General features: G+C 40.4%; 1 protein-coding gene and 2 long non-coding RNA genes across 3 annotated transcripts in view; 2 read left to right on the forward strand and 1 right to left on the reverse strand.

Annotated features, from left to right (window-relative positions):
- Positions 1-7,619: 7,619 nt before the first annotated feature.
- Positions 7,620-9,904, forward strand: LOC146707108 (uncharacterized). The gene is made up of 2 exons (XR_014920759.1): positions 7,620-8,489; positions 9,283-9,904. It is a non-coding gene; the product is annotated as an uncharacterized LOC146707108 (long non-coding RNA).
- A 76-nt stretch (positions 9,905-9,980) lies between these two features.
- LOC146707109 (uncharacterized) lies at positions 9,981-11,586 on the reverse strand. Its single transcript, XR_014920757.1, has 3 exons — positions 11,048-11,586; positions 10,740-10,923; positions 9,981-10,213 (listed from the first exon to the last, which is right to left on the reverse strand). It is a non-coding gene; the product is annotated as an uncharacterized LOC146707109 (long non-coding RNA).
- A 23-nt stretch (positions 11,587-11,609) lies between these two features.
- The window catches only part of LOC146707110 (cell adhesion molecule CEACAM5-like), a 33,924-nt gene continuing 32,251 nt past the window's right edge, over positions 11,610-13,282 (forward strand). The window contains exon 1 of the mRNA XM_085458432.1: positions 11,610-12,073. Coding sequence (XP_085314558.1) covers positions 12,007-12,073 — 67 coding nt within the window. The 5' untranslated portion in view covers positions 11,610-12,006. The remainder of the gene's footprint in view (positions 12,074-13,282) is intronic.

Consider the following 13,282-nt stretch of genomic DNA (forward strand, 5'->3'; position numbering starts at 1 on the left):
AGGACACCGATTTTTCAATTGACGGTTTTGGAGCTCCCTTTCGCCAGGATCGGGATGCACGGGTAACAGGGAAATCTCAAGGAGGGGGAGTATGCTTGTATGTGAACAAACGTTATTGTAGCGCTGTGACTGTTAGAGAGTGTATTTGTACACCAGATGTTGAACTTTTATCCGTGTCACTGCGCCCTTTTTATCTCCCCCGTGAGTTTCCACAACTTTTTATTACCGTAGTTTACATTCACCCGAAGGCTCACCCCGCCTCCACTTGCAGCATCATTTCAGACGTAGTACAGAAGCTGCAGGCGCTTCCTCCTGATGCACCAAACTTTATAATGGGGGACTTTAACCATGTCTCCCTTAAATCAACTTTGGGCAATCTGTATCAATATGTATCCTGTCCTACCAGACGGGATAAAATGTTGGACCTTTGTTACGGATCGGTGAAGAATGCTTATAAATCCCTCCCGCTTCCTCCTCTGGGATCTTCTGACCATAACTGTGTGCATCTTCTGCCCATCTATAAAACTGTCTTAAAACGAGAGAAGACAAAGACTAAGGATGTTGACATATGGTCAGAAGAATCTGTGCTTACCTTGCAGGAATGTTTTAAGTGTACAGATTGGGAAGTTTTTATTCAGTCTTGTGGAGATGATCTCGACGCTTTGGTGGACGTTACTAGCTCTTATGCAGTATTTTGTAAAGACATGATTATACCCCGTAAGCGCGTTAAAGTCTACGCTAACAATAAGCCATGGGTCACTAAAAGCGTCAAATCCTGTTTAAGGAAAAAGAGACAGGCCTTTAAAGAGGGGGCTGTTACCGATTTTCAGACAGCCACAAAGGAACTGAAAATCGAGATCTTGAAAGCAAAACAGAGCTACAAAAACCTTCTTGAAAGCAAATTTGCTGCAAAAAATTTTGGGTCTGCCTGGACTTGTATGAAAACCATAGCAGGGTTTCAAAATCCCCAGAGCAGTATTCAGGTCATTTTAGATGATTTTAATTCAGACAGAGATTTTGCAAATGCCTTAAACATGTTTTATGCTCGTTTTAGTTCTTCTGATTTTAGCGAGGATATTTTGGAACTGAAACAGAAACTGAGAGATACTCAGCACTTTATTATTAAACTCAGTGATGTTAAAAAGGCCTTTCATACAGTCAGTGTGAACAAGAGCCAGGGTCCTGATAATATTAGTGGCCACCTAATTAAATCTTGTGCTGATGAACTCAGTCCTATATTTCAGGTTATTTTTAACAAATCCTTGCAAACACAACATGTGCCCTCTCTTTGGAAAGAAGCAGTCGTGGTTCCTGTCCCTAAATCTAGTCGTCCAAAAATTCTAAACGACTTCAGGCCTGTTGCCCTCACTTCAGTTGTAATGAAAGTCTTTGAAAAAATCATCAGAAATGTGATTATGAAAGAGACTGAAGGTCAACTGGATCCAATGCAGTTTGCATATAGGCCCAACAGAGGAGTGGAGGACGCACTTTTGACTTTACTAAATCTAATTCTTAAACATGTAGAGAGTAAAGGGACTTTTGCAAGACTTCTTTTCATTGATTTTTCTTCGGCTTTTAATACAATACAGCCGCATATTTTAATTAAAAGACTTTTAGAACAGTTTGAAATCAGGAAAAACCTGGTGGGCTGGATTTTAGATTTTTTAACTGACAGATCACAAAGAGTGAGAATAAATGGGGTTCTGTCTGACCCAGTGTTCTCCTCCACAGGTTCTCCTCAAGGGTGTGTCCTATCGCCCTTATTATTCACTCTCTATACAAATATGTGTCAGGGCAGACATGAAAACAGGGTCATTATTAAATATGCAGATGACTCTGTTATTGTCAGCTTACTGAAAGAGGGTGAAATTAACCACGGTCCAGTCATTGATGACTTTGTTCAGTGGTGTGAGGAGTCTTATCTCCAGCTGAACATATCTAAGACAAAAGATATGGAAACAACAAAATGGGCACGGAGTCACTTTAATTAAAGGTCAGAAAATAGAGCAAGTACAATCATATAAATATCTTGGGACCATAATAAATGAAAAACTGAACTTTGATCAAAATTGCAAATCAGTTTGTAAAAAGGGTCACCAGCACCTTTATTGTCTTAGGAAACTTGTTCACTTCCACATTGACCAAAAAATTTTAACTTTGTTTTATCGTTCTTTTATTGAGTCTGTTTTATCCTTTTGTTTGGTGGCATGGTTTGGTCAGACCTCTGTCACAGAGAAAAATTCTCTAAATCAGATAGTGAGATGGTCCAGTCGTCTGATAGGTGAGCCACAGTCTTGTTTAGCCTCCCTGTACTCTAAGCAGGTACAGAGGATGGCTTTATCAATCCTTAAAAATGGTTCCCATCCTCTAAGGGGTGAATTTCAGCTTCTTCCCTCAGGACGGAGGTTTCTATTTCCGAGATGTAGGACAAAGCGTTATAAAAATAGCTTTGTCCCCGTTGCTGTCACTGAATTAAATAAGAACTGTTTTTGATTCGAAATATCAAAACTACTATATATGTGCCACAGTGAGTTTTATATATTTACTAGGTATGTGTCATGGTCCCCGTGCCTGCCCAGCCGGCCTCACAAGGCTACACTTGTGTTTTTTCTCTCTTTCTCCCCCTATCTCTCTGCCTGGGCGGAGCTCACAGCTGGCTCCCGCCCTTGGCTCTCACAGCTGTTGGCGATCAGCTGATTATCCGTCTTCTATTTGAGGCTGGGTCACAGATCCTCTCATCGCGGGATGATTGCGCTACTGACGTTAGTCTACCTTTCCAGCTCCCGTGGTCTTACACCTTTATGCCTTCGTGATTTGTGATTGATGTCTCCCTTTCCCTGTTCCAGCTTATCTTCCCGGACCTGTGACCTCCCCGCGGTACGAACGTGTGTGAGGACGTGAGCGAGCGTGAGAGAGAGAGAGCCTTCCCCTAATCCCCTGGAACCCTGAATTTCCCGTCACTGTATATATTATTGCACGGGTGTGTAAATAAATCGTGTTCTGAGACATCAACCTGCTCTGCGCTTGAGTCCCTGCTTTCAGCTCGTGACAGTATGTGTGTTTTTAAAGGGATGCCAAATGCTGTCATTTTTCTGTAAAGCAAATTTACCTTGCCTTTGGGTATAAATAAAGTTACCTTGACCTTGACCTCATTTAATTTTGAAATTTTATCATATAACAGGAGAACAAATATGATAAAATACACTGTGTTGATCATATTTGTTGTTTTATATCTTGAAAAAGGGGGCAACACAATCTGAGTGAAAGCCCACACACACTCATCTATGTCTTGTGAAGTAGTTCTCTTAAAAGCTGTTAAAATATTCACACCCAAATTCAGCTGTTAAAAATCTTTGCTATAGTAAAATATAGATTATATGGCTGATTAGCCACATAACATAAATTGGCATTTAGAAAATATTTCCAATCAAGTACACTTTCTGATGTAAGCAAATGTAATCACAGCTCCCGCAGCTGTGGTTCTCTTCAAAACGTGTGATGATGCTCACTGTAACAGTGGGATTCATCGCACACAGGACTGCCAGACAAGGGTATGTTTATTTGTTGTGATAACAGTCAGTTTGCTTGTGTAGCTTTCTAGCTGCCATCCTGCATTTCAGTCCAGTACTGCTCTTCCGTCAGGTCGTGGCATCCTACTCAAATAGGGGAGGCATGTTTAGGTGATGGAAATCCACTGTGTTGGTCAGCCTTTTGTGGGGATCAGGGAAATTATTTTACTGCTACTGTTCATAACCATCATCTTTATCATTGTATTAATCATCATTTCATTAAAGCATTCATTGAAGCTGTTGATATTACATTAAAGTCTGTATCACAGGTGGTATCATAATCATGTGATAATCCTTCATTGCAGGTGCAACTGTAATCATTTTATACACATTGCATTTTGTACCTATAAAAGAATTGTGGCTCAGTCGATTAATTGAAGGTCAAAAGCTTTGGCTGGCGATATGTCCAGCCAATCTATCGTGTAAGGGGCTTAGAGCTATGGAAGGATTGCATACACGCTTACAATACATATATCACATATAATCTAGAAACAGGCCTGAGTATATTCAGCAACCTGCTGCGTTTGAGTTTGCTTGGTAACAGATGACTCAGAATAAGTCAGGAAGTGTACTTCTAAAATGTCTTTGTTTCCTCTGTAAAGTGTGCATTTTTTGGTGGTTATTTTGAGGAGCTGTCTGGATGAGGCTATTTGAATAACCAGGTTATTCATTATTATCTTTTATATTATTTTTTATTAAGCTTTGAGTAGTGGCATTTAATTAAAGCATTTATTCAATATATACACTCAACAAAAATATAAACGCAACACCTTTGTTACTGCTCCCATTCCCCATGGGATGGACGTAGAGACCTAAAATTCATTCCAGATACACAATATAACCATCCCTCCCAAACAGTGGTCACAAATCAGTCCAAATGTGTGGTAGTGGGCACATCTGCCATATTGAGATAATCCATCCCACCACACAGGTGTGCCACATCAGGATGCTGATCTGACATCATGAGTAGTGCACAGGTGTACCTCAGACTGCCCACAACAAAAGGCCACCCTGGAATGTGCAGTTTTTTCTCACAGCAAAATGCCACAGATGCCACAAGCAATGAGGGAGCGTGCAATTGGCATGCTGACAGCAGGAATGTCAACCAGATCTGTCGCCCGTGCATTGAATGTTCATTCCTCAACCATAAGCCGTCTCCACAGGCGTTTCAGAGAATATGGCAGCACATCCAACCGGCCTCACAACCGCAGACCTCGTGTAACCACACCAGCCCAGGACCTCCACATCCAGCAGGTTCACCTCCAAGATCGTCTGAGACCAGCCACCCAGACAGCTGCTGGAACAATTGGTTTGCACAACCAAACAATTTCTGCACAAACTGTCAGAAACCGTCTCAGGGACGCTCAACTGCATGCCCGTCGTCCTCATCGGGGTCTTGACCTGACTCCAGCTCGTCGCCGTAACAGACTTGTGTGGGCAAATGCTCACATTCGATGGCGTCTGGCACGTTGGAGAGGTGTGCGCTTCACGGATGAATCATGGTTCACATTGTTCAGGGCAGATGGCAGCTGAGAATGTCCCAGTTCTTGCATGGCCAGCATACTCACCGGACATGTCACCCATTGAGCATGTTCGGGATGTGCTTGACCGGCGTATACGACAGCGTGTACCAGTTCCCACGAATATCCAACAACCTCGCACAGCCATTGAAGTGGAGTGGACCAACATTCCACAGGCCACAATTGACAATCTGATAGACTCCATGCGACGATGTGTTGCACTGCATGAGGCAAATGGTGGTCACACCAGATACTGACCGGTTCTGGGTCCCCAGACCCCCAATAGCGCAAAAAACTGCACATTCCAGGGTGGCCTTTTGTTGTGGGCAGTCTGAGGTACACCTGTGCACTACTCATGATGTCAGATCAGCATCCTGATGTGGCACACCTGTGAGGTGGGATGGATTATCTCAATATAGCAGATGTGCCCACTACCACACATTTGGACTGATTTGTGACCACTGTTTGGGAGGGATGGTTATATTGTGTATCTGGAATGAATTTTAGGTCTCTACGTCCATCCCATGGGGAATGGGAGCAAAAACAAAAGTGTTGCATTTATATTTTTGTTGAGTGTACATATATAGTTTTAGTTAGATTGTTACACATATGAGAGTGGCCTCTGTCTGGTTGTGAGTTTTAGTAGGAAAGATGAGAGGTGAAACAGAGTGCAATTGAGGTCGAGACACACATACACACACACTGTAGGTAGACTTATATTCTAGGTAAGAGTTCAGACATATTTTTCTTGCAACTACAGAATTGGCAGTTTTGTTGCAGAGCATGCATCTGAGGTTTTGGAGAAGCGAGAGCGGCACGAGTTACAGGAAAGACACCTGGCGTGGAGACGAAGAGGATGTTCTTTTCAAACTGTGTCAAAAGTCGTTAACAGAACATTTGTGGTATTGAAACGTATGCATGTGATGTATCTCCCCACGCGTATGTTCATTAAAATCATCGTTTGACCTAACCCTCCTGGACCAGTATTGTGATTTTGAATCAATCCTCAATATTTGAACCCTTAACACTTTCCAGACACCACACATTGAACACACTGCTCCACCATTTCCCTGCAGCGGAGCCAGAGACCAGAATCAAGATGTTCGGCAGGTGAGGAAAGACCCTAATGTACATCGGCAGGTGAGGAAAGACCCTAACGTGTACACACACACACACACACACACACACACACACACACACACACACACACACACACGTATAAAAATACAAGTGAATTGCACATTTCAAGTATTGAAGCCTATTTCCCCGTTGTCTATTAACAAAAAGTATTGCATAAAAGGTAATTGCACAGTGAGGTGAAGAGGCACTACAGCTTAGTTGTTCCCCCCTCCTTTGTCCTCCTGTTTCCCCTCCCTCTCCCCTCCAGAGAGGAGTTAAACAGTCTGATGCCACGTGGGACAAAGGAGTTTAAGTCTGTTGGTTCTTGTCTTTGGGAGAAGCAACCTGTCACTGAACAGACTCTTCTGGTTGTTAATGGCCGTGTGCAGAGGATGCCCAGCATTGTCCATAATGTCCAGCAGTTCTTTTAGTGTCCTTTTCTCTGCCAAGGACACCAGAGTGTCCAGCTTCATGCCGACCACAGAGCTAGCCTTCCTGATCAGTTTCTCCAGCCTGGATGAGTCCTTCTTTGCTGTGCTGCTCCCCCAGCACACCACAGCATAGAAAAGTACTCCAGCAACCACTGACTGGTAAAACATCCTCAGGAGCTTCCTGCAGATGTTAAAAGACCTCAGCCTCCTGAGGAAGTACAGTCGGCTTTGTGCTTTTTTATACAGGTGCTCTGTGTTGCATGACCAGTCCAGTATATAGCGTATAATGGACTACTGAAGCAGTTCTTGCTCTTCATGAACAGACAGGAACTGTATAGAAAATCTGTGTCAGTTACAAGCTTCACATGCAATGAAAAAAAGTCCATTCACTTATCCAGTGATCGGGATGTGAGGTGGGGATGGGGTAGCCCAGCTGCCATGAGACAAGAAGTAGGGTACTCTCTTGCCAGGTTGCTGTCACAGGGCAAACACAGAGACACAGACAACCATTCACACCTATGGGAAATTTTAGAATTACCAGTTAACCCAAACCCCAGAACCTCATGTCTTTGGACTGTGGGAGGAATCCAGAGTACCTGGAGAGAACCCACAAAGACACTGCGAGAACAGGCAAACTCCACAAAGAAAGCCCCCAACCAGATGGTGGATTCAAACCCAAGACCTTCTTGCTGTGATACAAAAGTGCTCACAACTGTTCCACAATAAAAATGTATTTACATTAAAGACAGGAGCATGAATTATTTCTCTAAACCAAATTGTTGTTGTGTAGCATAGCAATTATATGACTGTTTTCACCTGTTCTCTGTTGTCTGCTATGTCTTCAGTCATCTTCTCAGATGATTCCCTGAAATTCCTCCTTTTCCTGGTTAGGACAATTGGTGATCACTAAATCTATAACATTTATTATTTCTGAAATTGAACTTTAATAATGTAACAGATTTGCTCACCAAATCCTATGGAACTCCAAAGTGTTCAAAATTAAATAAATAAATAGGTCAAGATGAAATAAATAACTATGTGAATAAATAAGACACAGATATGTAATGTGAGAATGATATTGTGAAATCATGGAACACATTTTGAAAACAATGCTCATTATTGTGAAATATATTGCATTCTGCTATATAAATTTACTTATTATTGTGAAATATTATTTCATGGTCATTATTTTTCACAATAACAGAGATTATTCCTGAGGCATTTTATTTATTTCCAGCCGTTTTTAGTCCAAAATGACCTTTTTTCAAAGTCAGTCTTTATTTCAAAATCCCGTTTTTCCCGATGGCCTATTTATTTCATAATGCGACTTTTCAGCAGAATGACTTTGTCTGTCAATCAATGTAAGTGGGCTGGACCTTTGCACCTATTGGCTTATCGTTTACCATCGACTAGTTTTCCTGGATACCGGCTCCGCGGACGGCTGCTACAGCTAGCAACAGCGTGCTAGGTCAAAAGTCACGGAGGATGGCGGACTGGTGTGAACTTCAGCCAGTTCTGCTCATTTAAGCAAATCAGAGAGGGATCATTTACCTGTAGATACTGTTTTGAGTCGTTTAGATGATGTTTCTGAAATGTCTGGATGATAATTGCTCTTCAAAATCTTAGCATCGATGACAGCATTGTCGAAGGTTTAAGAGCAATTCAGCACCGTGTTCGTTTGGAATACGCCGAGGAAGAACAGTCTTCAAATGTTGGCCGTCCACGTCTAGAAATCCCGGTGCAGCACTCAGGACTTTAGTGCTGTCCGGGATAACCATCGGGGTAATTGCCGATACGTTTTCTGTGTCTCCGAGCACAATTAGGAGGGAAATGACGGAGGAAGGTCTAAGGTAAGTTTATGCTGTAATTGAGCACCTGTGTGATTCTGTACACAGCATTGTTTAGATGTTGACCTTAATTATGACGTTTGACAATGAATTATTATCGCTTACTTTTTTTTTGTTACTGTCTAAAGTGGGGCAGCTACGGCTAAAGCTATCGGCGCCATCTCGGCGTTGAGACACGTTTAGCAGTGTTAGCTGTTAGTGTGTTAACTCGGAGACTGGGGTCAGTGGAGCCTGTAGGAACCTTTTACACAGAGAGTAGACCCACCAGCTTTCCACAGTCTACTTACTTATCACATCTTGTTAGACAACAGGGTCATTAGTGCTTTAAATAGTACATAGTTGAATGTTTCATTGCTGTTTGCAGTTGATTGTTCTCTGATAATGCATAACAAGGTTGATGTTAAATAGCGAGTTTATTGAAATGGTTTTGTCTATTTCAGCAGCATTATAGATATCATACTTTCTCTGGTGTCTTCGGCAAAGCTAAAACAAGAATACATTTACATCCTTGGTTCTTTCAGCATTAATTGGAAAACTTTGAGATTTGCTGTGTGTCTCCCAAGCCATTCTTTTTTATCCCACCTGTCAGGTATAGATGGCAATACTTTAAACAAAGTTAAATTTGTTATACCTGAAGAGAACCAATCCTGACCTAGAATGGGTGAATGAATAATTAGTTGGTAGCCAATGCCTAAGCAACTCACATAGGCCCTGGCAGACTCAATAAGTCCATCTAGGAACAGCTGCAGGAAACACCTCTTCAGTTTAGATTTAAAACATGTGCATGCTCTTTCAGGTTGATGAGGATTATGGTGTGGACTGGACAGGACAACATAATCGCCGCCCATCAAATGAGATCACCATTCCTGAGATTCAGCTCCCAGATGCACTGAATGAACAAGACCCTGCTGTGCTACCAATACTTCAGAATCACTTGTAGAAAGACATTATTACATTTAATCAGTTTCTATGTCAGGAGGATTTTTTTTTTTTTTTTTTTTTTTTTTTTTTTTTTTTAATTTTTACAGCTTTGTAGCTAATACTGACTCAAAACAGCATAACCAATTTCATTTTCAACAAAACAGTGAGTGGCTATAAAACAGGATTTGTTTTATACAGCTGTCACTTTAATGATATTCATTTCTTGGTTGGATATACAGTACATGTCAACTCTGAGCAGATTTAATACAATGAACACAGTACAGTAGTGTAACATCTTAATTCAAATAATTTTTTCTAGAAATTTTTTTTGTATCAGTAGCGAGTATAAACAAAACATATTGTGTAATTTATAATGTACAGTGAACAACTGATTTTGATATCTGAACTCTTCATCAGTTTATATTAAAAAAGCCATAAATGCACACCTGTAGTGTGTATTTTTCACTGTCAAGTGTATTAAAAAGAACTAGAACTCACTAGATTGTCCGTTTCTTTGAACACTGAGTACAGTAATGTGATGCAAGAAATAAGAAATGGTCTAATTTTACCATGTGGTTATGGAATCAATCGTAAACCAGACCAAAACCTGAGTCAGTAGAGTTGAGACACACCTGAATGTCCATTAGAAATGACTCATAGGTACAGTAGTGTGCAGGAAGACGTAGTACTTCAAAACCGGTGGAAGACTTTGGAAGATTGCTGTTGACCACTTCCACAGTCATTTCTCGGCAAGACTTCCCATCCTGTCCAAAACTTGATGAGGGCTTTTTGTTGTGCACAAGATGCTGCAACAGAAGATTGTTTTAAACTATAATGACATCCTATATTCATTATTTTGAATCTTTTATAGAGAAATACCATAAAAGATGACCACTTACATACAGGGCACCAGACATTTTTGCCCCACTCAAATTGCTGTTGTAGCTTTTATAGATATTTTTATGTTAACAAAGCTAAAAGTAGTCTACATACAATTCTAGTGCAACTGATAATGCCACCACTTATGTATTGCATGGAGCAAATAACAAAACAAAATTATACTATAGTGTAGAACTGGGCGATAGAACGATAACGATATGTATTGCGAAATAACTTTTTCTCAATAGAAAAATTAAACTATTGTGATAGACCTCACCGCTCTTGTCCTTTTATAAAAAAAATATATATATATCGTGATATGAAAAAATCTCATATCGCCCAGCTCTACTATAGTGTACTTTGTTAATGACCCAAGATCACTGGACTGTATGTAATTTACCAAAGTATAATCAGAGAAAACCAATGGCAAAATACCTATCGCAGCAGACTTACCATTTTCAATGAAGGACCGAAGGTAACCTGCCACTCTGCATTTATCCTCGAGAGCATTCCTCTTCTTCCTCATCTTCATCTTCTGTGGCAGGCCACAGTCATTTTATAGCTTTACTTATCTTGTAGTCTTAAGAGCATCAGCAACATTAGGTGTATTTTTATTAAATGTAACCCAGCTGTTCAACTAACCCAAGCATACAAAACAGTATATTGGTGTTTTGTGTCAACAATTAATGTTCATCCTTCATAAATTAACCAAATACCTTTACTATTCAGATGTTAAAAGATGTGACGTGACCTGACCTTACCTCACAACAGGGAGCAGTCTCTGATTCCCTTGGTAAGAAAAGAGGAATGATGTCTGATCTTTCTGTCAGAAGCGGCCATACCATGGTTTCCTTAAGCCCTTTCCTCAGCTGCTTGACTTGACGACTTGTTTGTGTTATGACCTACAACGGTGAGACCAAACCAAAACTGAAGTTGGAGTCTGTAAAGTGACACACACTTTAAATGTTAAATATTTAAAGAACATCCACTATACTAGTAAAAGCATTTTCAAATTATACCCACTTACAAAATCACTACGTTGAACTAAAATTGCTTTCTTTTCTTTCACATAGATTACTTGTCTTCCATATTAGCACAGAAGATAAGCCACTTTAAAACAGTCATGAATAACTATTACCTACAACAATGTAAATAGTAATACAGACATTAACCCAGAAGACAATTATTTTCTCTTACCTAATTTATAGAATTCTTTGCTATGATAAAAAACAGTATTAAAAAAAATCTGTGACTAAACTGTTTAAAAAGCTCATATTTGGCAGACAGACAGACTAACCAAGCAATAATAACATATCGTTACTTACCCTGAAGGGCGAGGCCATCTAAGGCCTGGTTCCCACTGGATTCTTGGCTGACTCATCAAACAAAGACTTAACTACATTAATTAAAAACCGGTTCATCTCTCCATTCCTCATCATAGCGTTAGACCAGGATTGTAAACATGTTCGTTATTTTGCTCCTCAGACTTGACGTTGGTTGTTCTTAAACAATTGTGAGCCCTTTCAGAATTATTCACATGTACAGAGGCTACAGTCCAGTGTGTATTAACAGTTTCTGCTTTTAATTACATGCCTCAGGAAAAAGCCAATTTTTTTCCAGCTCATTGAAGACAGCTCCATTGTGGATTGTATTTAAAGGTGTTGCTGGGACTCGTTTACTTCAAATACACATTATCAACCAACAGTTATGTTTTATTGAGATGAGAGGAACAGCTATGAGTTTAATTGCTGCAACCTGTGCACTTCTTGTCCTTCTCAGTTTAAAAGGTAGGTCTACTTTACAGTATTTATTCTAAAATAAACACAAGTGATACGGGAAAAATATTTGTACAAGCACTATTTTCTTAAAAGAAAAGAAAGACAAAAAGAACATTTTTACATACAACCCCAAATCAGAAAAAGTTCGGACGGTATGTTATGAAAATGAAACTGAAAACAATATTCCAATTTTGTTTCTTGCCACACATTGTAAAAAAACAAACAAACATTGGAACAGTAAAGCATTTACACAACACTTAAACAATGTTTAGGGATTGAAGACACCAAGTAACGAAGTGTTTCAGGTGTAACTTTTTCCCATTCTTCTGCAAACAAGTCTTAAGGTGGGCAACAGTACGGGATCTTTGTTGTCACATTTTGCGCTTCAAAATGCGACACACATTCTCTATTGGAGACATGTCGGGCCTGTTTGTAGAATGTGATTTGGCATTGTCTTGTTGAAATATGGCCTTCCCTGGAAAAGATGTCTTCTTGGAGGCAGCATGTTGTCCTCCAAATTCTCTGTGATGGTGCCATCAAAGAAATGCAAGTTACCTTTACCAAGGGCACTGATACAGATTCCATACTGTTGACAGACCTGGTATTTGGACTTATTGCTGGTAACAGTCTGGTCCATTTCTCCCAAACAATACATGAAATACTGATTCATCTGACCACATTTCCCATCCCAGATGCCTCTGAGCCCAGAGAAGTTGACGGTGCTTCTGGACACTGTTAACATAGGGCTTCCTTTTGGCACAGTACAGTTTCAACTGGCATTTGTGTATGTAACTACATGTGGTACTTGACAAAGGTTTCCCAAAGTAATGCTGAGCCCATGTGGTGATATCGCTCATAGATGAATGACGATTCTTGATGCAGTGCCGCCTGTTAAGGGTTCAAATATTAAAGAGGGATACAGGAGGGATTCAAAATCACAACACTGGTCCAGGAGGGTTAGGTCAAACGATGATTTTAATGAACACACATGTGGGGAGATGAACACTGTCACACACTCAGCGTCAATCTCCACAAAATAATACAGAAGCAGTTGTTTTTATAGCATCAGGGTATTATTTATGACGCCCCCTCATGCGTCAAGCAGATACATCACAGGCATAACTTAAAACCACAAATGTTCTGTTAACGACTATTAACACAGTTTGAAAAGAACATTTTCTTTGCCTCCAAGCCAGGTGCTTCCTGTAGCTCATCTCG

The sequence above is a fragment of the Copadichromis virginalis genome, linkage group LG6 (genome assembly GCF_057382275.1).
Source record: "Copadichromis virginalis isolate Kocher_CV1m ecotype Utaka linkage group LG6, C_Virginalis_male_GT1.1, whole genome shotgun sequence".
Lineage (NCBI taxonomy): Eukaryota > Metazoa > Chordata > Actinopteri > Cichliformes > Cichlidae > Copadichromis > Copadichromis virginalis.